The following is a 26,155-nucleotide window of genomic DNA, read 5'->3' on the forward strand; positions in this document are numbered from 1 at the left end:
TTTCTTTTCCCACTGAAAACCAGTCACTTGAGCTCACAGATAACATCATTAGATCCATACTGGACCCGAGCCCCAGTACAGTGAGGCAATGATGAATTTATACAGTCAGATGACGCTTAATCTACTCTGCCTGTGCTGTGAATCTCAACTGAATCCATAGCTAAAGCCCTCCAACTGGGTCAAAAACTGGTGACTGATTTATCAACCAACTGTCTAAATGAATGCATAATGTGATATATTTTGTAAATACTGAATATGTATGCAAACAAGATTATGTACCCAAGAAATGAAAGTTGCGTAATATTTAACCAAGAATGTAACTATAGCTGGTCCTTATGTTGCACTTTTCGCACAAGATGTTTAAAAGACTAGGCAAGAGGAAGATTTTTAATATTACCATTATTTCTAAAGAGTGCCCTAAATTACCAAGCCACAAAGCCAGCAGGCTGATATTGACAAGCAAGCAGGGAATATTTTTCTTATTGAACATGGTCATAATGAAAAATAATGTGTGAAAATAATAAATGTCAGTCATTTTAAAAAGCAGTCCAATCTAGCAGATAGACCAGGTATTGGGCAGTAGTGATGCTCACCATGTTGAATACGGCCATGACTAGGATAAGTGCAGTGGTTGCCATGGTGAGTGCAAGTCGTATCCAGGGCTTGTTGGTGATGACTTTAGATGAGCTGAGGAGCCAGGGCATTGTGCAGGAAGCTGCTTTGACCCATTGCTACGGCAACAAGAGAAAAAACAAAAGACAAAAACAAGCTTTAACTCCCACCAACGTCATTAGCATATCTGCTTCTATTCCAAATGCTCAAGGTTATGATTGTGCCCCATAAGTCAGAGGCACATTAATAAACATAACTTCAGAGTGAGTGAATATAATAATAAAAGGGGGCATCCATATCAACTTTGAGTTGAAGTCAACATGAAATGCCATTCACAATCCATTTTACTTCCATAATTTCCCTAAGGACTACTTCCCTCCTGAAACATAGATGGTGTAGATCCTATTCCCCTGAAGAGTCCAAACCCCCTTGGACCCAAAAGCAATTCTACTGGCTAAGACAACTTTTCCCTTTGTTTGTGTTTTCAATTAGTCTTCAGCTTTGTATCTTAGCATGCTGCTAACTGGTAGGATAGGATTCACTCACTTTTAAAAGAGACGTGAAGGCTAAATGTGACCAATATGCTTGCAATATGCACAGAGAAAACGGTATACAGGCTTTGGAAGGAGGGTGAGTAAATAATTAGAGAATTTCTAGAATTTTTGAGTAAACTATGTCTTCAAGCAAAACTAAAATGGAATGAAGAACGAAGTGAACACATTTTTATCTGAAACAAGACTTCACAGCCTTGAAGAAATTGAGATATGTTTGTAAAACTGACCTTGTACATCACTTTACAAAACACTTAACCTAGACCGTGCGCAAAAACACTTCAGGCTTAAAACTAAAAGGAGTAAAGAGGTAGAAGAGCTAAACAAAAAATGATAAAACCATCTCGCTAGTCAATCATTTGTTAGTAACATCACCTATACAAAAAAAAAAACAAAAAATGGATTCAATATTTAAACAGCGCACTTCTATCGGATAACCTTAACCTCTTTCGTATTTGTGAATCTGTGGGCTGAAAATAGGACTGTGTGAACTCTCACATCAGATAAATGGGGGAAAAAACTGAGAAAGAAATCTAGACACTCATGACACACACAGTATAACACAATATAACTTTGATGCCTCAATACACACTAAAACAGGTTACTTTGATTATAGTTGGAATTCCATGGAGTGTATGAGGTTGAATCTCACACGTCAAGGTCACCCCTTTTTTTAAGACCAATAATATTTTCGGCATTGTGACATTTTTGCATTATGACCCCTAATTCTAAAGAGCATGTTTTCCCTCAGTATTCCCAAAGCTGGTTCTCATTAGATTCTCATTAAAGCAACACAGTAAGAAACACTATAATCCATTGATTTTAAATTAGAAATAATAATAATTTAATCACAAATAAAACTTTGGGTTTGGGATTTGGGGTTGGTAAGATTTTGGTAAGAGTTTAGTTGATCAAAAACACATTAAAACAGTAAGACTGTGAAATATGATTACAATTTAAATAACTCTTCTTTGTTAATATATTTTTAAATGTAATTTATTACTCTGATGGCAAAGCTGAATTTTCAGCAGTCATTATTTCAGTCTTCAGTGTCACATGATTCCTCAGAAATCATTCTAATATGCTGATTTGGTGCTCAAGAAACATTTATTATCAATGTTTAAAACAGTTACGCTAATTAATATTTTTGTGGAAAGAAAATGATATACCTTTTTTCAGGATTCTTTGATGAATAAAAAGTTCAAAAGAACAGCATTTATGTGAAATGATCACAGTAATAAACCCTTGCTGAATAAAAGTCTTACTTTCTTTTAAAAAAACGCATGTTTGAAAGGTACTGTATAAATACAATTTCAATAATATTTCTATTATATATATGTATCATACAATCTGTAATGAGAATTTACTTGAAATATAATAAACCCTAATGGTCATAAAAACAGGCTTAATTTAAGAAAACATAATTTCTTATTGATTATGGGGTGGAATATGACCACAACATGAATGTTGAATAAGTCATTTCACTCTAAGCTTTTATAATATATTAAGGAAGAAAAAGCAGGAGAAAGAAAATAGAGAGACATACAGGTGACATTTACTTAAGACATTTATGTACTGCAGGTCCATAGGAACTCATAATTTGATTATAGATAACACACTCTAAGAGCAGAAAAAGAGTGTTGTTCCTCAGGCTAAAACAAGGAAAATTTCAGTCTTGTTTTGATATGGTGTTTTTTCCTCCCGGTATGGCATTTTCTCTAACAAGATGAGGGTCTCAAATGTGAAGGAAACTCGACTTAGTAAATGACATTTCAGTATACGGTTATTTCCTCCATGGAAAATGAATGAGTCTCCAACTGAACAGACTAAACGAAACAAGCCAATCTGCTTCATTCACTCTTACAGAAAGCTACTTTATATTTGCTTCTATATTTACCACTTACCAGTATGTGACCAGCAAAACAAATGCCGAGGATTAAGGCGAGCAAAAGGAAAGCCATTCCAAATGATACTCCAAGGATGGTGGTTCTGTGAGAGACAAAAATCATCAGCAATACTTCAAAGTATAAGTACACATCACCTGTGCACACACAAACATCCAATCTTTATGCATTCTCTGATATGAAAAGAGAAGAAATAGATGTAATGCAGCTTATAGTGATAAGAATCGTTGCTCGGCATGTTTGAATAATGCTAAATTTTTATATGAAACAGGATTTTTGGTAGTGCTTGACTGTGCAAAACTGCTACGGTGTTGCGTTTGGTTGGTATGAGGTTAATAAGGTGTTATAAGTTGTTTTTAGTGCATTGCTATTCTGTTATGTGCTTTAAAACATATTTCTATATAGCTTTAATTTATTTCAGACTTAGTTGTTGTCATTTTAGTACTTAAACTTATTTCCGTTAATTGCTAAGGCATCATATCGCCTTGAACGTACTTAAAACAAAATATCACCTTGAATGTACTTTCCGCTTCCGCATTCTTCATAACGCTTACGCTGAATGTCCTACGCCTTCCCTATTCAAGTTACTGAAAAAAACGAAACTGGCGCCGCGTTCGTTCCGTAAGTAGAATAGGGAAGGCGTAGAACATTCAGCGGAAGCGTTATGAAGAATGCGGAAGCGGAAAGTACGTTCAATGCGATATTTTGTTTATAAAGCATAAACGGTTGTATTTTTTTCGAAAATGACCGATCGATTCACTAGATAAGACCCTTATTACTCATCTGGTATCGTTTAAAGCCCTTCAAGCTGCACTGAAACTGTCATTTTGACCTTCAATCTGTTGGTAGCCATTGAAATCCACTGTAAGGAGAAAAATCCTGGAATGTTTTCCTCAAAAACCATAATTTATTTTCGACTGACGAAAGAAAGACATGAACATCTTGGATGACATGGGGGTGAGTAAATTTATCAGGAAAAGTGTATTTAAAAGTGGACTAATCCTTTAAAACAGTTCATGTGAGTACAGTGGCTCTACCTTAATATTATAAAGCGACGAGAATACTTTTTGTGCGCCAAACCCCCCCCCCCAAATTTCCCAAACTTTTTAACAATATCTAGTGATGGCCGATTTCAAAACACTGCTTTGAATCTTTTGTTTCTAAAGTCACATGATTTCAGAAGTTTGGCAGTTTGACACGCGATCCGAGCCACTGATTTGAAACAAAAGATTCGAAGGTGTGTTTTGAAATTGGCCATCATTGGATATTGTTGAAAAGTTGTTATTTTGTTTTGTTTTTTGGCACACAAAACGTATTCTTGTTGCTTTATAATATTAAGGTAGAGCCACTGTACTCACATGAACTGTTTTAAATATGTTTTGAGTACCTTTCTGGATCTTGAAAGGTTTGGTGACATTGCTGGCAATAGAGGCCTCACTGAGCCATCAAAAATATAAACATCATTTCATCAAAAATATCTTAATTTGTGTTCTGAAGATGAATGAAGGTCTTACGGGTGTAGAACGACATGAGGGTGAGTAATTAATGACATTATTTTCATTTTTGGGTGAACTAACCCTTTAAGGTAGCATTCACGTCCATAGAAGAAAAAGTTTAGGGTTAAGAATTTGAAGCAGGCATCAGTAATTCAATGACTATTTGAATATTGGAACATAAACGTTTATCTCCAGTCTTTGCGGTGCCATATATCACCATCAATGTGATATAAAATCAATGTCAGGAAGTGAGAACACAGCTTGAGAAAAGCATTGTGCATTCAGCTCTTTTGAATGTGTTCTCGGTCAACGTGAGCAGTAAATTAGGGTGACATCTTGCATAGATTTTTCTGTCTGACTTCATACAAAAGAAGACAATTTCCAAACAAGACTTTAAAAAAAAAAAAAATCTATAACTGTCTGCTCAGGGCTGTCTTTTTCAGGCAGGCATTGATGTCCCCATCATCCCATTAAATATCATTGCTCATTTTCTCTCAGTTGTGTAGATGTTGTAATAATATTATGTGTCACTAGGTCTAAGTGCTGTGGGAGACAGTGGCTGTGTGCGTAATTGCGTCATGAAAGACAATGACATACTTGAAAGATATCGTGGAGATGGTACTTACTTGGGCAAGACTAAAACCTGCACTATAAAGATGCAGAAGAAAATGAGACAAGCACAGGTGACGTAGTACTTGAAGGCCGGCAGAGTCGTGGTTCTGTACTGTTAGAAGAAAAAAAAGAAAGAAATGAAATGTCAGAGCTCTTATGTTTTTTCTATCCGTCTTTGTTTTAATTGACTTCTTCTAATTCTGATGTGTTTTTCTCTCCACAATGAAGCACCTACAGTGTTAGTCATTCAATGGCACATACCACATATCAAGAAGGGATGTACCTCTTTTTCGAGTGTCTTATTGTGAAAGAACAGAGATATCCTTTGAATGTCCTCTGACTTCAGCCACTGTCTGGTGGAAAGAAAGCATAAATAGGGTAATTTATACCAATTAAATTCTCATTATCAAGGTGAATCGCTATTATAATAGCTTCTTTGGTGGCATTGATGCAGGAAATGCTCTGAAAGTGAAATGAATTGACAAATAAATGTTATATCAGGGTCCAAATCTGAGACCACTAACGAAAATGTTTCTATTTTGCATTTTTAAATTAAATATAAATAATTATTTAATAATAATTTATTTTAATTATTTAACAAATATGTTTTTACTTATTTTGATTTAATTATTTAATAAATTTGTGAATACATATTTGTTTTACAAGTTTTACAAAACCTTCTATTTTTTCCAGGTATAATTTATATTTTGAATCCCAGATTTTCACTGTGGTGTCAGACTTGATTGTTGTTATCATTGGCTATTTCTTGTGTTGTTTTGCAGAGAATTCATGAGTTGGACAAGATGCAGAGCATTATGGACGCTCACTTCTGTGAGTTGATGCCATCAATAGTGCGAATGATTCTTTCATTCAACTCCTCTTCAAATCTCTTCTTCTGCGATTTTGTTCTGAAAAGGATTGGAGAGGAAAAAGGAGAGAGACTTCAAACAACCATAGAAATGCAAATGAGGTCAGTGGGAATGTTCTGAAAGGTTATTCACTTGAATTTAGATTTGTGCTTTTTTTTGTTATATAAAGCAATAAACAGTAAAAAAACAGACCTTTCAGACCTTTGCTGAAAGTTGTACTGCCCCAATGGCACGTCCTGTAAAAAAAAAAAGAAGTGCTATTAAGTGCTTTAAGTACAAGCTAGCTGGTCCTGATGACTGGGATCACCATTTAAATATTGAACCATAATCACTGTTTTCTTTCCATGTGCTCAGGTTGACTCACATGTGTGTTGATCTTGCCATTCTCATTGGTCATACTGTCTCGATGGTGGAGGTTAGCAAATGGTTTAGCTGCTCCCCAGGACTCAAGGTACTGTGTCATGCGGACAGACGCCCTCATCTTGGCTCCATCCAGACTGGGGCGAAGACGAGTGGGTAGCAGGGGACTCCGTTTTTCTGCCTAAGTAACACCATAACATAAAGTATAAGTTTAAATGGATATGTTACAGGCTAGAGGTGTTAGAGCACAGAAATCCAAAAAATCAGACAAGAATACGTACCGAAGTGGTGGGTGTTTTGTAATACTTTTTAATTTTTTTAATCAAATGTATTACATGATCTGATAAAATATGAACATTCCAAGAATCTGCTAAGATACAAATAAGGTCTTAGAACTGGGTCCTTTTGATTGTAAACATATTTGTAAAATATTATTATTTGAATCCTTTAAGAAAAAAATATGGCTTCAAATTATGATTCAGATTCCAATAGCGCAAAGGAACATGGGATGATTAGTGAAATTATGAAGTAAATAGTACAGGGGTTTTCTAAATGGGGTCTGAAAACCGTAAAGGGGTGCTATGGGGCAAATTCCTTTACTAATATGTTTAACTCAATTCTTGACACTGCTTTGGAATGATTTTTAGCCTACTGTATATATATATATATATATATATATATATATATATATATATATATATATATATATATATATACACAGTACAGTCCAAAAGTTTGGAACCACTAAGATTTTTAATGTTTTTAAAAGAAGTTTCGTCTGCTCACCAAGGCTACATTTATTTAATTAAAAATACAGTAAAAACAGTAATATTGTGAAATATTATTACAATTTAAAATAACTGTTTTCTATTTGAATATATTTCACAAAGTAATTTATTCCTGTGATGGCAAAGCTGAATTTTCAGCATCATTACTCCAGTCTTCAGTGTCACATGATCCTTCAGAAATCATTCTAATATGCTGATCTGCTGCTCAAGAAACATTTAATGTGTACAATTGTACAAAATATTTGTGTACAATATTTTTTTTTCAGGATTATTTGATGAATAGAAAGTTCAAAAGAACAGTGTTTATCTGAAATCTAATCTTTTGTAACATTATAAATGTCTTTACTGCCACTTTTGATTGATTTAATGCATCATTGCTGAATAAAAGTATTAATTTCTTTAATTTCTTTTCAAAAAAATAAAAATAAAAATTCTTACTGACCCCAAACTTTTGAACGGTAGTGTATAATGCTACAGAAGCTTTGTATTTCAGATAAATGCTGTTCTTTTGAACTTTCTATTCATCAAGGAATCCTGAAAAAAAAAGTACACAACTGTTTTTAACATTGAAAATAATCATAAATGTTTATTGAGCAGCAAATCAGCATATTAGAATGATTTCTGAAGGATCATGTGACACTGAAGACTGGAGTAACGATGCTGAAAATTCAGCTTTGCATCACAGGAATAAATTACTTTGTCAAATATATTTAAATAGTACACAGTTATTTTAAATTGTAATAATATTTCACAATATTACTGTTTTTTTACTGTATTTTTAATTAAATAAATGTAGCCTTGGTGAGCAGACGAAACTTCTTTTAAAAACATTAAAAATCTTAGTGGTTCCAAACTTGGACTGTACTGTATATATATATATATATATATATATATAGCAGTGTTTCCCATACAGCAGTGTTTCCCGCCACATTCTAATTTGTCCCGCCACAGTCTCAAAGTACGCCTGTCGCGATATTTAAATAATTGGTTGATAATTGAGTCATAGGGCAAAAGAAATAGAGTTGCACCAATTAAGTTTTCGTGCACTATATTCAAAGTCATATGAAGCCATTCCATAGCTTCATCTGAGGGACAGAAGAATATGTACATCGTTAACTTTTAAGTTCACGGAAACTCGTCTTCCCTCCGCTGCAGCTGTCAATCATTCTCTGTTCAGCACTCAAACAGCGCGTCGCGTTCGGTAACGACAGTCAGCACGGTAAAACTCTCCAATATGATATATTCTCATTATAATACTTGATATGTAGATAAAGGGCTGTGGATTTGCATAAAATGACTAACGTTACATCTTGTTGGAGTTTATTGCCGTTTCTGAACGATGTTATACTGGCTAGGTTAGATCGCACAACACAAGGATTATGAATTGGCGTCACACGCACAATAACTGGTATTTAAAAGTGAAAAGAAACATACGATCAATAAACTGTTAGTTGCAGATATACACAGGGGTTATCTTTGTGCCGTGAACTTTTCAATGCGCAGCGCAACTGTGAGTTGTAACTCCATATTGCTTCAAGCGCATCATTCTGCACCCGGAATGCGCATAAGCGGTTTGTTCTGCTGTTTTGAAGCGTTTCATATTATGATGGTTTTGCACACTGAAAGATTATTAATAGCATATTTTGTTCTTTCGTATCTATATCTTGTTGCCCCATTAAAAAGCTGCTCAATACATTTAAAATAAACATATTTTAATCTTAGATTATTATAAATACATATGTCTTTACATTAATATATAAATCAATTTTTTTTCATTTCATAAGAATGCATATAGTAATTTTAAACTTTATTAACATATTTAGATTTTATAAAATTACTGTGCAAAGTTTTTTTTAAAGAATTAGGCTAGCATACTTTTTGCTGCTAATCAAAGAGTGACCATTAGTTTTACAAATATAGATATATAGATACAGCCCCCCCACTAATTATTCTAGAAATAAATTAATTCAACAAAGGTATCCTCTTTTGCTACATATTTCTTAATGGTTTAAATCTATACTCTACATGTTTGACCACATATGAACTATCATTTAGCCTACTATATGTTGTGTGCATGACTAATGTGCCCTACCATCACCAATAAATAAATTACTATTAAAGCACAAAATTGTTTACAAGACAACAAATTTCTTCATTGATCTAGTCACTTAATTTTGGTCTCAGAATGCACCATATTTATGCATTTAAATTTAAAATGTACAAAATTTATATATATATATATATATATATATATATATATATATATATATATATATATATATGAAATGAGCTGAAAATGTTTCTGTTCGGGTTTATACATTTAACAGTAATGGGTATAAAAAAAGGTTTTCTGTCAACTATAAAGTAAATATTTTCCAGACAATATTTTAATGATTGACTCTGGCTTTGGGAAAGTGTCAATAAAAAAGCCAGTTAATTAATTTTGTCTTAGCACACAGTATAAATGGTGTTTTATACATGAAAATGGGAAGGGGGGCTTTACACGTACATGAATGAATATGTATTTTAGGAATGGGTCATATTTGAGGGTACTTGACACCAAAAGGTAGAAAACTCCTGCTATAGTATATAAGATAACAGAGGCTCTCTCAAATATGTGGTTTACCTGACACCAACTTAACTCGATGGCCATCGTTCATTTGAATAAAACAAAAACAAAAAAAAGCAAATTGGCATCAACTAAACAACAGGGAAAAAAAAGAAAAGAGAACAACTAAACAAACAAGCAAAAGCCCTCCAAACTCAAATTCAGTCATCATGATGGGAATGTGGAGGGAGTGGGTGTGCAGTGGGTTGTTATGATAAGAGGGCCGAGAGGCTCAAACCGAACAGAAATAAATGTACGAGTCTCTTATGAGAAAGATTTGCTGCTTTTGTTACCTCGGGCAAAGCAAATGCGTTGAAAAGTAAATAAAGCACTGGATAAATAAAAGAATAGCCATTGTTATTTGAATATATGATGCCAGGCATTATGATATCTGTGGGCTGAAAAGCCCACACACATCTCAATGGATGGATATTCTGGAATCTTCTGGGTCTTGATGCCCGTTCACTTGAACTTGAGTTATGATAAAGGGATCCCAGGGTTATCACATTTGTGTAACTGCAAAGTCTAAATAGTGTAATAATGCTAATTAGTGCAAAAGGTGAATTTAATAACTAGACATATTGTGATATGATGATTTATTAAATATCATACAGCAGGTTTGTTTGTAGTGGTTAAATGGATCGTTGTTGATCCGTGATCCGTACGGACTAAGCCCCACGGTTCGGCACGCATGTGATTCGCGGATCAATTGCAAGTTTAACTGCAATAGAGTGAAAGGTTATCATTTGCACGTGTTTTGTCTTGCTCCAGTGCTAGAAGAGGCAAAAGAGGATTTAATTCGGTATTGCACGCCACGCTGTTATCGGTCCGCACAGACGGAGAGATAGGTGCATTTCAGATAGCTCGCGAACTCCAAATTGATTTCTCTTTTGCGTCCTCAATGCACTTGGATGGACTCATACACGCATTATGTCAGTCAAAATACTCCTCTCGGCAAGTATTCTCGTAAATACATTCGGTTATGTCTTAAGTGAACAAGGTGAGAATTCGGATGTGTATTGGATATGTGCATGCATGGGGTCTTAGTCGTAAAATGACAGCGACCTATAAATACCTGCTTTTGTCTGTCATGTAAATAAAACAACAAAACACAGCTTTAACAATGATTAATCTATATTAAATGTATACAGTGAACAGTGCCATTTTACATTTAATTATTACATTTCTGTACACAAAAATGAATACTACAGTTAGACCTTATATTTATTTGTAACTTTATGTTGTATTTATCTATTCTTGTAATTAGTGTACAGTTTTTGTTCTTTTTACATATTTAATGATGTATTAGTTTGGCTTGTAGTTTCTGCTGTGGTATCAGAGTAGTTAAAGTGGGCTAAGTAATAAATTCAAAGTTAACCCCCACCCCCCACTCCCATTTTTGTTTTTTTGTTTTTTTTGTTTTGTTTTTTTGTGCTGATCTGAAAAATGATCCGATCCGTGACTTTACCATGATATGATACAAACCGTGAGTTTTGTGATCCGTTGAACTACTATTTGTTTGGCTATGATTAATGCTTTTGTTTAACTCATTTTCTGGGTAATAAATTGTTATTTTTGTTATTCATAATTTTGTTATATTTATGAAAATAGATTATTTTATTGTTGCCACAATTATAACTATAGCTGAAAAAAAATAAAAGGTTAAAATAATCGATTTGTTCTAAAACCCCTAACATCACTTGGGCATCACTATGACTATTTTCCTCATAAAATGTAAATGTCTAGTTATTTATAAACATGTGAAAGCTGGTCTGCATGTGTCATTTTTGTTACCTTCGGGTTGATGACTAGGTATGTGATGATGCCATGCTCTTTCAGGTAACAATCTCTGCTTTGTCCGTTGCCTGGCTCGACTTTATACGCCCCATTCAAATGTTCCAGTGTTACAGAAGAGATGTGAACCCGTCTGGAGAGGAGCACACAACTATTATAGGCTGGCAAATGAAAGGACACTTCACAAAAACAGGTGCATTACATGAGTATTTCACAAATGTTCCAAAGCCTGCAGATACAATAGAGTTAAGATCTGAAAAATGAATGTAGCCCTTTGCGCTTCTGTTATTTTATTTTTTTGGGTTATTCAACGGAACATTCATTAGTAGCACAAAAGCACATTCATTGTGCTCTCAAAAGAGCATTTCTATTAACGTCAAGAACCCTCCATGAGCATAATAGCACTTGTAGCAAATATGTGAAAAACCTGAAATGGGGAAAACAAAAGTCATATGCTGATCTTACCCAGGTACACCCCCTGCCTCCATGTGATTGGCCAGGGTGACGTCATGTGACCAAACATCATACTGCCATTTCTGAAGGCCAATCACACCGCAGAGAACATTCCCAGAGTGCACTCCAACACGCATGTTTATGTCAACCCCGGTGGCATCTCTCACTTTCCTAAAATAACAGATACAGTATTAAAGGTTTGAACACACTGGCTCATTCTTTACTATTACTATTTCTGTCATGACAACTCTCGGGAGATAATGTTAAAGGTGCCCTCGAATGAAAAATTGAATTTATCTTGGCATTGTTAAATAACAAGAGTTCAGTACATGGAAAGACATACAGTGAGTCTCAAACTCCATTGTTTCCTCCTTTTTATATAAATCTCATTTGCTTAAAAGACCTCCGAAGAACAGGCGAATCTCAACATAACACTGACTGTTACGTAACTGTCGGGGTGTACGCCCCCAATATTTGCATATGCCAGCCCACGTTTCCAACATTATAAAAGGCATTACACAAGGGCAGCCAGTATTAACGTCTGGATGTGCACAACCAAATCATCAGACTAGGTAAGCAAGCAAGAACAATAGTGAAAAATGGCAGATGGAGTAATAATAACTGACATGATCCATGATAACATGATATTTTTAGTGATATTTGTAAACTGTCTTTCTAAATGTTTCGTTAGCATGTTGCTAATGTACTGTTAAATGTGGTTAAAGTTACCATCGGTTATTACTATATTCACGGAGACAAGAGAGCCGTCGCTATTTTCATTTTTAAACACTTGCAGTCTGTATAATGCATAAACACAACTTCATTCTTTATAAATCTCTCCAACAGAGTAGTATTAGCCGTTAGCCACGGAGCACTATCAAACTCATTCAAAATCAGAAGTAAACAATATAACAGTATACAATACTCACATAATCCGACGCATGCATGCCGCATGCATGACGAACACTTTGTAAAGATCCATTTTGAGGGTTATATTAGCTGTGTAAACTTTGTTAAGGCACTGTTTAAGGCAAGCGCGAGCTCTGTGGGCGGAGAGCACGGGATTTAAAGGGGCCGCAGCATAAAATCGGCGCGTTTATAATGATGCCCCAAAATAGGCAGTTAAAAAAATTAATAAAAAAAAAATCTATGGGGTATTTTGATCTGAAACTTCAGAGACACATTCAGGGGACACCTTAGACTTATATTACATCTTTTAAAAACATAATCTAGGGCACCTTTAATGTATTTGGTCTTAGCAGAATAGATCTGCTACACTGCTTGTTACTGCCAATAAATTCACAGCCATTGCTGTGAGCATGTAAGACATGTTGCTGCTGCTCATGTAACATACATGAATTAACCCCCATAGCAGATATATACAGGTGGAGCTGGGGAAGGTGGAGGGTTTTGAAAGCACGCTACAGACTGCTAACAGCAAACACTGCCGGTATTTGTTTGAATGATGAGCTGACGCAACAACAGCCAATCAGCTGTGCTATGTAGATAATGACTTGATTGATACGAATTTAGTGAGACCTATCAGCCTTCGCCATCTAGACTTTCATGCCAGAACTATGTAATTGCACATTTTAAAATAATTAAAAAACGTATGTAATAATATTGCACATCTCCAACAATAGTGTCTTTGACAATATTATCTTTATTTAGGAGCTTTTCTGTGTTGTATTTGTGATAAATTTGCTTAATTAATCAGGATATGACAATATTTCGATATACATTTTTAATCAATTGACAGCCATTATTAAAATTGCAACCTTTATGAAGAAATTTATGTGAAGGCACAATTAATATTTGTCTACTAAATAAACAAATTTTAAGCATTTAAGCATCAACCTTTAAATCAAAAGGTCATGATAAACATAATGCTAAAATCATAATAAACATAATACTAGACACTCTTGACTGTTTTTTTTACTAGTATTGTATGTAAATATTGCAAGTTTTCTCCCAGTGTCATGAAAGATATTTTTTACAGAACATACACACTTCAGTCTCTCCCTCCATCCTTTGAAATGACTGAAACAGTACCATATTTCAATGACATAACTTAACACCAGAAATATTTATAGCAAAGTAAATATCAGAAGGTGCCAGGATTGCGGCGGTACATGTTGGTTTCTGAGGGAGTGTGTCTGGTGTCTGTGTACTGTATATATTCATTCAGCAAATAGAACATCTTGTGTTTCAGATAAGGCAGCTTCAATGTTACGATTTCCCAACTAAAAAGAGCAGTTTAGGCCAGCATGAATTTTTATGCAGGATGGATTATGCTAGTTTGGTTCTGGTCTAGTTAATAGAGAAGTATAACCATGCTTCACCTGCAATAATTCCATGACCTTTCTGGTGAAACTAGTTTACGAAGTCAAAAAACAAAACTAACTAACTAAATAAATAAATATATAAATAAATATTGGCATGGCACCTCTGGAGGTGTGTGGGTGTTACTGACAAAACTGGTGCTCCCTCAAAATAATAATAAAAAAAATAATATAAAATAAATTAAAATAAAACAAACAGATAAATTAATTATTATTATTATTATTTTTTTTTTTTTAAAAAGGGTGCATGGCACCTCTAGAGGTGTATGTTGCTGACATATCATTTCAGTGTACCTGTCACACACCATATTTAGTTCTAGGAGCCTCTCAGCCTGAGCTATGTCATGTTGGAAAATACGCTGGAGGGTCCTCAATTACCTCCTCAAATGGATTTGTGTGTGTGTGAAAGAAAGAAAATTGCAATAACGTTACAGAGAATGAATGTGTAGCAGAAGAGCAGAAGAGTGAAGAATGGGTGAGGAATTGTGAAAGGGACTGGAAAAGGTGCTGCACTTTGAGATGGAAAAAATAAAGGAAAAGGAGAATGTGTGGGTTTCAACAATCTCACACATCTGAGCCTCTTGAGTATATGCAGGTTATTTCAGCCTCAGAGAGTAGTGCTTGAAAAGACAGACACTATGGGAAAAATACACAGAAATGGTCCCTGGTAGATGATGAAAGGGCATATTGTGACAAACAGCTCATGTGTAGTGGTTTTAGGACGTTGTAGCAGATACAATTCAACGGGTCTTTTTGTTGTAATGAAGAATCAAAAAAATATATAAGGGATGATATGCATTGTCTCAAAATAAACCCTGATAGGCACTGGCTTATGGGACACCCTGAAAAGTGTCCCACAGGCTAGCAACCTCAGGCAAACGTAAGGCATTGTACGCCTTACCAATTTTGGTTAAATTTGCCTATCAAGACTGAATTTTACATCGTATTTGCACAGACATTTGAATAGCGTAGCTGAGACGAAGGTCAATTAGACCATTTAGTGGTTATTAAACAAATATATTTTAGTCCAGACTGCTGTGATTGACCAAAAAGAATCTACACTGTGTTCCAAATTATTATGCAAGTGACATATCAGTATGATTTCAGTACAATAAACATTCAGATTTTAGTTTTTCAAAGAAAGTGTTTGTTTCTTTTATTTCGCCATATCTTTTTAGATAACCGTTATCAATAATTTATTATCAATTATTAATAATTATTGAACTATCATAAGATTTGTGAGTAATTTAAAGCACAAGTTGTAAATAAAGTTGTTCGAAAGTTGCATTTCAGCCACCTCTAACCAAAGCTTACAAAGAGAAACATATACAGTGGGTGTGGAAATACATGAAGACTCATTTTAAATGGTTTTATTCACTGACAAAAGCCGTACTACAATGGATGATCTAGATGGATGGATTTCTGGATGGTTGGTGAATGGCCACCACGTTCCAACAAGACTGCGACGTCAGCAAGGAGCTAGCGAGTGATGATTTGGAATGGAATATCGGGAGGTGAGATGGAAGGTCCGTTTACGGTCTCTAAGGGTGTCAAATTGACTTCTGAAATATATGTGGAGTTTATAGCTGACCATTTTCTGCTATGTCATGAATAGAAGGATAGTGCCTTTTGAAATAAAAGGATTTTCATTCAGGACAATGCACTATCCCATGCTGCGGCAAAAAAACACCACAGCAATAAAACTGTCTGAAAATGTATTTTTACACCCACTGTAAACGTTTCTCTTTGTGAGCTTTGGTTGGAGGTGGCTGACATGCATCTTTACGCATAACTGCCAGCCTGCATGAAGAGGTTCCTGAGACTCCAGAGACACCAGCAGCTTTAAATACCTGTTTGCTGCTCAACAGTGGCTGTCCTTTTAATACAATGATTTTTTTTTTTGACAGAAACTTTCTTTAATAAGCCTTTATCTGAATGAGTTCCCTTGTGCTGTAAATTACTCACAATTCTTATGGTTGTCTGATAATCTCCATTCAGTTTTCACAGTGAAAGATCTTTCTTCCTCCCCATATCGCATGAGAACTGTGACTTGCTTAATAATGTGGAACAACCACTTTAAATAGGGTTTCCATTTACCTAGTAGATGTGGAAAACTAGTTAACAAACCTGTCTGAGATTAATAACAGTTATCCAAAAAGATATGGAGAAATAAAACAAACAATCACTTTCTTTGAAAAACTAAAATCTGAAGGTTTATTGTACTGGAATCCTACTGATATGTCACTTGAATAATATTTTGGAACACAGTGTAGTATTCCAGAGAGCTGGGTAATAATTATGTATGTTTGTGAAAGACAGTGTGTTCTTTTACTTGATGGCTTCACACATGTCCAGCCCCATCTTCACACAGTTCTTGGCATGGTCGGGCAAAGGGTCCGGCAGACCTGACACACAGTAATAGCAGTCGCCCAGAATCTTGATCCGCATGCAGTCATTATCCTGCATCAAACAAACCAAATTAGACAGCACTGTAGTATACATTACATTCTGTACAGGAAAAACATATATCGACTACAACATAATCAGTTATTAAAGGGTTAGTTCACCCACAAATTAAATTTCTGTCATTTATTACTCACCCTCATGTCGTTGCAAACCCGTAAGACCTTTGTTCATCTTTGGAACACAAATTAAGATATTTTTGATGAAATCCAAGAGGTTTGTTAAATCCCCAATTGAAAGCAACATAATTACCATCATTCAAGGTCCAGGAAAGTACTAAAGACATCGTTAAAATAGTTAACGTGACTACAGTGGTTCAACCTTAATGTTATGAAGCGACAAGAATACTTTTTGTGCACAAAAACAAAGCAAAAATAACTTTATTCAACAAATTCTTCTTTACCATGTCAGACTCGTACGCAGTTGATGCAGTGAACAGTGCTTCCGTGTTTACGTCTGAACGCCGGCTCAGTATTTCATCAAAAATATCTTAATTTGTGTTCCGAAGACGAACAAAGGTCTTACAGGTTTGGAATGACACAAAGGTGAGTACTAATGACAGAAATTTTAATATTTCTTTAATATTTTGTTGCTTTTGCATGTATTCAGAATTTCTTTGTATGACAGCCTGTCCAAAAATTAAGTCCACACAAGCTTTGTTTACTCCAAGCACAACTATGCAATATGCTAACAAAATCTTTAACAAATTTTTAATAATATTTGAATATAGGATGAATATGTCAATTTCCCTAGGCCAACCTCACTTTTAGCCACTACTTTACTGTAAAGTAAAGTTCTGGTGTCTCCCATGCCTGTTAGGACTTACGATACCTTGGCTATCTGGTCAAATTTGCCGAAGAGCTCATTGAGCATGTAGACTAGCTCTCCAGGTGAACAGTCACTGGCCAGACGTGTGAATCCAACAATGTCTGCATACAGAATGCTGTGGAAAATGTTCAAGAAAATTCAAAAGGAGACATATGCAAACTGGTAAAGAGTATGAATTGATTCTTTTTGCACTGCAAATAATACACACCTTGCAAACAATTATTTTCTTAATAAGCATTTGTCTTGTGTAAAAAAATATCTAAACATCCTTAAACACACTGTTGTACTGCTATTTAAAACAAAAGCATGATAGTGTGATACTGCGCTTATACAAAAGTTCAATAAACCAAAAATTAATACAGGGAAACTTACATTTCAGATAATATTAGCAGTTACTTTGATTGCCAAAAAAGAGTTTGAAACAAAGCAGGAGCTTGCCTTGCCTTGAATGAATTAATAACTTGAGTGAACAATTCAATGACTCACTCACTCATAAAGACAATCACTCAATTAGCCCCTAAATTAATCTGTATTTTTGAATGAAATGGATTAACAAGTAAATATGAATCATTGAGTGAATAATTCAATGACTAACTCATAAAAAGTCACTTGTTTCATTCCTAAATGAATCAGTTTTTAAACTTATCAGTTAAATTAAATGATTCAAATGACTCACTCATAAAGTCATTAACTTGTTAACATATCGACGTACAATTCAGAAAGAGTTACTGAAAAAATGAAAAGGATATTATAGGGGAAGGAGAACCGCTTTGAAGCAGACAGCAGTATTGCTTTAATAACAGCAAAGGACTACTTGTCCTTCAATATAATTACCAAATTACATTTAAGTTTTGATGAAGAGTCTCTTCAAAGGTTTGCCCTATATAGCAGAAGATTGTGTTTGCTTTTAATTTTTAATAGAAGAATACAAAAGTGTCTAGGCTCTTTTAGATGAGAGCTATTTGTATCTAGGTTGATGAATAGCTTGTTTTTTGTGAGCAGACTGAAGGAGGGCAGGATGGTTTGACAGGATCTATTGAGGGTAGGACGGCTCAGTGAAAGCAGGTGCAGTGTATAGGATATATATTTATATATTTTCTAGGCTGCCTAAAATAAATCAGTTGAGTACACAGATACTCTAGTATGTGTGTCATAAGTCCTACCTTACATTGGTGTGTCTCTGAACATAGAGGTTGTGGAAATTGTTGGTGTTTTCCGCCTGGCCGAAGTTAGGACCCTTCAGCCTCTGAATGATCTCTGCCTTCATCACTCTTGCGATGTGGGCAGGCAGCAGGGACAGCAAAAGACGTTCCTATTGGTCGAATAGAGAAGGATAGTTATATGGCATTCCTTTGAATGGTTGCTATGTTTGTAAATTAATTCAAAATCGAATTATTGATAAACTGGTCAAAAGTTTTGAATAATTAAGGTTATAATTTATCATTTATTATTACAATTTAAAAGAACTGTTTTCAGTTTGAATATATTTTAAAATGTAATTTATTCATATGATGTAAAAACTGAATTTTCAGCATTATCACTTAAGTGTCACATGATTCTTCAGAAATCATTCTAATATGCTAATTTGCTGCTCAAGAAACATTTCTTCTTATTATCGATAATGAATACAGTTGTGCTGCTTAATATTTTTGCAAAAACCGTGATACACTAACATTTAAAAGAAAAAAGAAATACTTTAAATTCAAAGGTGACAGCAAAGACGTTTATAATGTTACAAAAGAATTCTTTTTCAAATTAATGCTGTTCTTTTAAAATTCATATTCACCAAAAATGGAAGATTAAGTTGGATGCACTGCATTGTGGGATACAGTACTCAGAACAGTGTGCTCTGTTCCTGTTTTCTGTACTAGGTCATCCAGATATTCTGTGCATACAGAAAAAAATGCATATTCTTCACACTATTCTACATACTGAAGAAGTACGAGTACAAGCAGTATGATAATATGTTATTTAGAACAAATAACATTTTTTTATAAGAAATGATGGATGGCTGGTGTATTGAGAGACAGAAAATTAGAGAAAAATGAAAACTGAGGAGGATGAACAGACTGAATCATAGCAGTGTAACAGATGTCTCCTGCCACTAATGAACTACTCTGATTGTAAAAGAAACATGTGATTCTACTGAAGAACATACAGAATTTGTTTGTTAAATTGTGTTCTATATTTATTTTTCAATATTATTTTATTATTTCAGCCACCCTTTTCTTTAGATATCATATTAGCATTGGCCATATTGGTCAACCACTAATTAAGTCCATTTTTGACCCTGGGTTAAGCAATTATTCACAATTAAAAGAGGGCTAGCACAGGGTTACAGTGAATAAATAACCCAAAGAAAATTACGAATGTGAAATATAAAATGGGATTGTGTTTGAGACATGAAAAGTCCATTAATTTCTCTCCTTATTATCCTGTCACTCTTCCTCATTTTCTTTGTTTTCCCTTCAGACGCTGCACTGCTTAATGAAGGTCAAATAAAAGAAAACAAAATAATGGCCATGTGCTGATTGTGACAGCAGGAAAAAGGTGACATTATTTAAACACATTTTACTGTTATGCTCAGACAGAGGAAGATGTAAGTGCTTTTAAATAACAGTCCATTAATGTATTATTATCAAAAAAAGAGGCAAATCAAAGCAGGTTGTCCACACTAATGGGTTCAAGTATACTGCTGTGGTCTGGGGGAGTGATTGTTAAAGGAAATGATGTCATTAATTCATTGTGGTTCTTTGGCTACAGTATAAAGTAGTATGATTTCTGCTCTGTTAAAGCAGAAAGCAAAATTTGATGTTCTTTTTGGACATCCTATCGTAAGTCATGAAATATTACCAAAACCACACTGAGGACTAGATGCAGCACATCATTTAGAGATTTTTAGTTTGAAGAAAATGTGGATGTGAATATTGTGGCGGTGTGGATAGTTGTTTATGTGGGATTGCTAAGGGGTTCTGTGTGATTTTTAGGGTGTTGCTAGGTGGTTGCTTCCTAGCCCAAGTCAAAAGTGCCCACCTTCAAGTCTAAGATTTTATGAATTCTGATTTAGTGGTTTTCAAACCACAAAACAATAGAGAGACAAAAAAAAAAGATGTTCTAAAATGTACTTTAAGGCTGTCAGATGTTAATATATACGGTGGCCCAGTAGTGCACAACACAACGAAATTAAAAAAGCAAACATAAGTTCACAACACAACGAAATCGAGACACAACACAACAGAATCGAGCCACAACACAACGGAATAAAGCCACAACACAACGAAATCGAGCCACAACACAACGGAATCAAGCCACAACACAACGGAATCAAGCCACAACACAACGGAAATGCTCCCGACCACTAGGGGGCTCTCAGAGCTCGGTAAAGTTAGTTTTCCTTGCCACTGTTCTATAGAGTCGGCAGTAATATCAATACCACGATTAGTTTAAACAGTATGTAACCACTGCATATCGACATGAAATATTAATTCAATATCACCTACGTGCAAAATAGCTTCATATTTAGGCCTATACTTGTGAATGATTTGACGCGCTACCACGGCGCATGATGAAGGGAACGTCTGCCAATCCCACTAAGTGGTTAAAACGTATAATTTGTATTCATTAAAATTACTTTTAACATTTAAAAACAGACATATTCAAATTCCAAAGCTTGTCAGTCTTACCAACAGGAACTAACAACCTTTGGAATTTTAACATGTCTTTTAAATGTTAAAAGTAATTTTAATGAATACAAATTATACGTTTTAACCACTTGGTGGAATTGGTGGATGTTCCCTTTATCATGCGCCGTGGTATCGCGTCAAATCATTCACAAGTATAAATATGAAGCTATTGTGAACGTAGTTGATTTTTAATTAATATACCATGTCGATATACAATGCTTACATACTTAAAACTAATCATGGTATTGATATCTTTGTAAAACTGTCGACTTTATAGAACAGTGGCAAGGAATAGTAATATTACCTAGCTCTGAGAGCCCCCAAGTGGTCGGGAGCATTTCCGTTGTGTTGTGGCTTGATTCCGTTGTGTTGTGGTTTAATTCCGTTGTGTTGTGGCTTTATTTCGTTGTGTTGTGGCTTGATTTCGTTGTGTTGTGGCTTGATTCCGTTGTGTTGTGGTTTAATTCCGTTGTGTTGTGGCTTATTCCGTTGTGTTGTGGCTTGATTCCGTTGTGTTGTGGTTTAATTCCGTTGTGTTGTGGCTTGATTCCGTTGTGTTGTGGTTTAATTCCGTTGTGTTGTGGCTTTATTTCGTTGTGTTGTGGCTTGATTCCGTTGTGTTGTGGCTTATTCCGTTGTGTTGTGGTTTAATTCCGTTGTGTTGTGGCTTATTCCGTTGTGTTGTGGCTTGATTCCGTTGTGTTGTGGTTTAATTCCGTTGTGTTGTGGCTTATTCCGTTGTGTTGTGGCTTTATTTCGTTGTGTTGTGGCTTGTTTCCGTTGTGTTGTGAACTTATGTTTGCTTTTTTAATTTCGTTGTGTTGTGCACTACTGGGCCACCGTAAATATATTATTGAAATATGTTAATAATGATTTTACATTTTTTAATTTTACCAGGTGTCACTTTTTACATTTAACTTAAAAAAAAAAAAAATGTTTTTATACATTTATTAATTGTTCAAAAAATTCAAACATTAAATGTTTGAAATGTTTGACTTTTTTTTACTTTTAAATATATACAAGATTCGAGATAAAACAAACTCTTCTCAACAAACCGCATGATTTAAAGGGGTGGTTCAATGCGATTTCACTTTTTTAACTTTAGTTAGTGTGTAATGTTGCTGCTTGAGCATAAACAGTATCTGCAAAGTTACAGCGCTGAACGTTTAATGCAAACGGAGATATTGCCTTTTAAAGTTATGGCAGTTTATTGCCTACGAAAACGGGCGATTTGGACTACAACGAGCTTCTTCCAGGGTTGGTGACATCATAAACCCTTGCTATAAACATAAACACTGCCCCCGGGAACACGCAACAAAGTGGGCGAGGCCATGTGGCGCAGTATAATGGAAGCGGAAGAGTTGTTTACACCGGACGCGAGCGGCGCGACGCGTCAAAAGATAATAGAACCCATTATAATCTGTGATATTTTCTACACTGGATGCGGCGCAGAAGAAGCTTTCAGATCAATCTACAAGAGTTCAATGCTGGATTTGCACAAAAGCTATTACTGAAAGATGAAGCAGTTCCCACTTTAAAAACAGAAGCTGCTGTTTATTGGCTTCAAACTGTAAGTATGTTTTATTGTTTGTACATGTCTTTTAAACGTAATGTTATAGTTCTGTTGCTATTTTTAATGCATCAAGGACATATACAAAGAGCAAATCGTTTTTGCTAGCCAGTTAGCTAAGTTCTAGTGCAACAAACACCAACAAACGTCTCTGTTCATAGACAACCAGTTGTTCATGCTATAAATTAAACGATACCTTTACAAAAATGCGACTACTCAGTCATGTATTCGGCTACAGTAAAGCTTTAATCAGGATAAAACTGTATATTGAAAGCTAACAAACAGTGACAGCATATCTAAACACTTTGACACAAATATTAAATGAAATACCATTCATAAACGTCCTTTAAAAGCCGCGATTGCAGAGCTTCTGCTTTACCCTCTTCATCTGGGTCTGATTCGGCTCGATTTGATATAGCAATACAGACGCCATTATTTACATTTCCAGCTTAGCGCGTAACTACGAATGGTAAGGGGTAGGGCTGTAACGATATGCGATATGAAACCGAAATCGCGATACGCAGGTCCACGAACCTGTATCGCGATGTGAGAAGGCAGAATCGCGACACACCCCTTCCAACTCCCAGAGTTATCCTTCCTGTCCAGATCCAATGCTACCACATTTTTAAATTACTATAAGTATTAGGGGTGTAACGATTTATCGTAAATGGTGTGTCTCAATCAGCTCTCTAGTTCAGTAAGTGTTTCGGGCACACATTGAATCTTGCAAGCAGGTTTAAACGTTTCTCATGTCAGTCTCTTGCATGGTCGCGTGAGAAACGTCGTGGCTTTCTTTCACCGCAGTGCACAGCAACGGCTGTGCTCACAGAAAAGCAAAAGACGCTTGCGATGCTTTGCTTTAAGAAGTTCTGTGGGGCCGTTCACATATTGCGTCTTTTCCGCGTGCAAGTCAGTTATTATTTTCAAATGTAGCCGCGCGGCAGGCGCGCTCATAAAGGGATCAACGCGGTCGCGACGCGCGTGCAATTCTCAACTTCTCAGAATGCCGCAAGCGCACGCAGGTCGTGTGACAAGAATCAACCGATCAGCTATGGCCTTTCCGTAACAAAACATCAAAAGCTCAGCCGAACAGCTGATCATAGCTGTACATGGTGGTTTTTATATCTTATCTCCATCAATATATCTCGTAGTAAAACTAATGCAAGGGCTAGAAATCATTTATCCTTTGCAGAAACATCCTGATCCTCTTAGAGAGCTCAGTTCATGGTTGCATAGCAACGACCGACGCCACGGGAGCGCAAGCGCTTTGGAAAGAAGGAGAAGCGGTGCGGCCGCGCCTTCCACGCGTTTTTAGACGCGATATGTGAACGGCCCCTATTCATAATTCTAAGTTCATGTTAAATTTAACATTTTTTTTCAGTGACAGACAGCCCTATTCAACTGTTAATTTGAATACAGAAGGTTTTTATTAAAATTTTATATTTATTTATTTTATTGAAATGTGATCTTGTATGTACAACAAGGAAAATTATTGAAATTTGTTCATGTTTTTTTAATAAATCTTGTTTGAATTTCAGTTTCATTTTGTTCAAAATATCGTGATACGTATCGTATCGTGAACTCCGTATCGAGATACGTATCGTATCGTGACCTGAGCGTATCGTTACACCCCTAGTAAGGGGCGTGGCGTTTCCGGACGCTTCAGCGAATCATGATAGACTGGGCCAGCTACCAACCTGCCAACCAATCTGACCACACTGCGTATTTTAGAGGGAGTGGCTTAATAGAAGCAGGAAGTAAAATGAGCCATTCATATGAGAGTGGAAACAGAGGTGTAGAATAAACGTAAAATATATGAAAAATACAGCGTTTTCAAAAAAACGAAACATTAAGACATGTTAAACTGTGCCCCCAAAACACACTCAAGCCTAGAAAAAAACCACTGAACCACCCCTTTAAAGCGGCAGTCCATAAGTTTTGCCTCTTTGTCGCCACCTCTGTTTGAAACCTGTAATTGCAGTTATTTGCGGAATTATCATCTTTACATAGGTTGTGCATCGGCATGGCATCTCAGCGCCAATTAATCTAATGTTTTGAGGAGAATGTGTGGCTGTCAGTCACCACACTGGTGGATACTGTAGAAGTACTTCGGAATCACAGATTGTAGTCTTGGAAGTATGAACAAAATAACGAATTTTCACCTGAAAATGTCAAGTAAGTAACAAATCTGCCACTTTTGTTCTGACCAACTGAGTAAAAAAAGCATTACAATAAATCGCGCTACCAATAGTGATTAAATCTAATGATCACTTAGCTCATATCACATCAAACCATGCAAATTATTATTATTGTTATACTTTGTTCTCAAATTGTTAATGTTAACAACATGAGCATTGCGTAACTATGTGCATTTAGTGTGTATTAGCGTTATCTGTAGATTTCAAATTCTGTACAGTCTAATCTCTAATTGTCCATTTGTCATACCATACAATCCGCCATCAAAATGATAAGTTTAATTATTCCAGCTGCTGTGAGAAAAGGTTATAAATGATCCATCACCTGCAGCATCCTCACATGATATAGCCTACTAGCTGGGACTCGTTTTTTATGTAAACAGACGTGACGTAATGACACAAAGATGAACGGCAGCAAGCTCAAATTTCCCATGGAAACCTACCAGTACCACCCAAATTAGAAAACATTATTACAAGCTTACCCATGTGAATCAGGCTAAGGTAAGGAGATCGCTGGCTGGTTATGTACTTGCTCACAAATTAATTTTTGGATTATTTTTAAGCCAAAAAAAAAAAAAAAAAGTTACGGACAGCAGCTTTAAGGTATCATTCATGAGTAAACACTAGAGTATCAGTCTAGTTTGGGGGTTATCAAATCTGGTGCTGTGCTTTTTCAAACCTGAACTCTTCTAATCACAAAATATATTTCAAAGGTAATGTTTTATTCACCCTTGAAATGTAAAATGAAGCATATCCGTAATTAGGCTGATGGTCTGTGCTGAACTAATGTTCATGAATGACCAAAAAGTGAGCAGCCCCACAGGAGGTAAATGAAGGAAAATGAAGGAAATGCTCCAACCTGTTTTACAATAAGGCAGAAAGAACCAGCACTTGATAAACTGACTGAAGAGCTCCATTCTCACAGTCCACAGAACATACATCCAAGATTTAATCATGTTGCGCAGCGAGTGCGTGAAACATTGTCTTTGCCTTGCGCTCTGTAATTGTTTTTCCAGGAAAGCCAAAA

At 35.5% G+C, this 26,155-nt stretch overlaps 1 protein-coding gene across 3 annotated transcripts in view; it reads right to left on the minus strand.

The window, feature by feature from the left end:
- The window catches only part of adcy2b (adenylate cyclase 2b (brain)), a 99,628-nt gene that overhangs the window by 7,660 nt on the left and 65,813 nt on the right, over positions 1–26,155 (minus strand). For 2 of the 3 annotated variants that reach the window (XM_048201209.1, XM_048201207.1), the window contains exons 5-16: positions 18,844–18,992; positions 17,684–17,795; positions 16,722–16,849; positions 12,060–12,218; positions 11,595–11,727; positions 6,409–6,585; positions 6,237–6,280; positions 6,003–6,083; positions 5,459–5,528; positions 5,190–5,287; positions 3,068–3,152; positions 594–731 (exon numbers count right to left, since the gene is read on the minus strand). In XM_048201209.1, coding sequence (XP_048057166.1) covers positions 594–731; positions 3,068–3,152; positions 5,190–5,287; positions 5,459–5,528; positions 6,003–6,083; positions 6,237–6,280; positions 6,409–6,585; positions 11,595–11,727; positions 12,060–12,218; positions 16,722–16,849; positions 17,684–17,795; positions 18,844–18,992 — 1,374 coding nt within the window. The remainder of the gene's footprint in view (positions 1–593; positions 732–3,067; positions 3,153–5,189; positions 5,288–5,458; positions 5,529–6,002; positions 6,084–6,236; positions 6,281–6,408; positions 6,586–11,594; positions 11,728–12,059; positions 12,219–16,721; positions 16,850–17,683; positions 17,796–18,843; positions 18,993–26,155) is intronic. The other variant, XM_048201208.1, reaches the window with a different exon arrangement.

This window comes from Megalobrama amblycephala, linkage group LG9, assembly GCF_018812025.1.
Source record: "Megalobrama amblycephala isolate DHTTF-2021 linkage group LG9, ASM1881202v1, whole genome shotgun sequence".
In the NCBI taxonomy this organism is placed as follows: Eukaryota; Metazoa; Chordata; class Actinopteri; order Cypriniformes; family Xenocyprididae; genus Megalobrama; species Megalobrama amblycephala.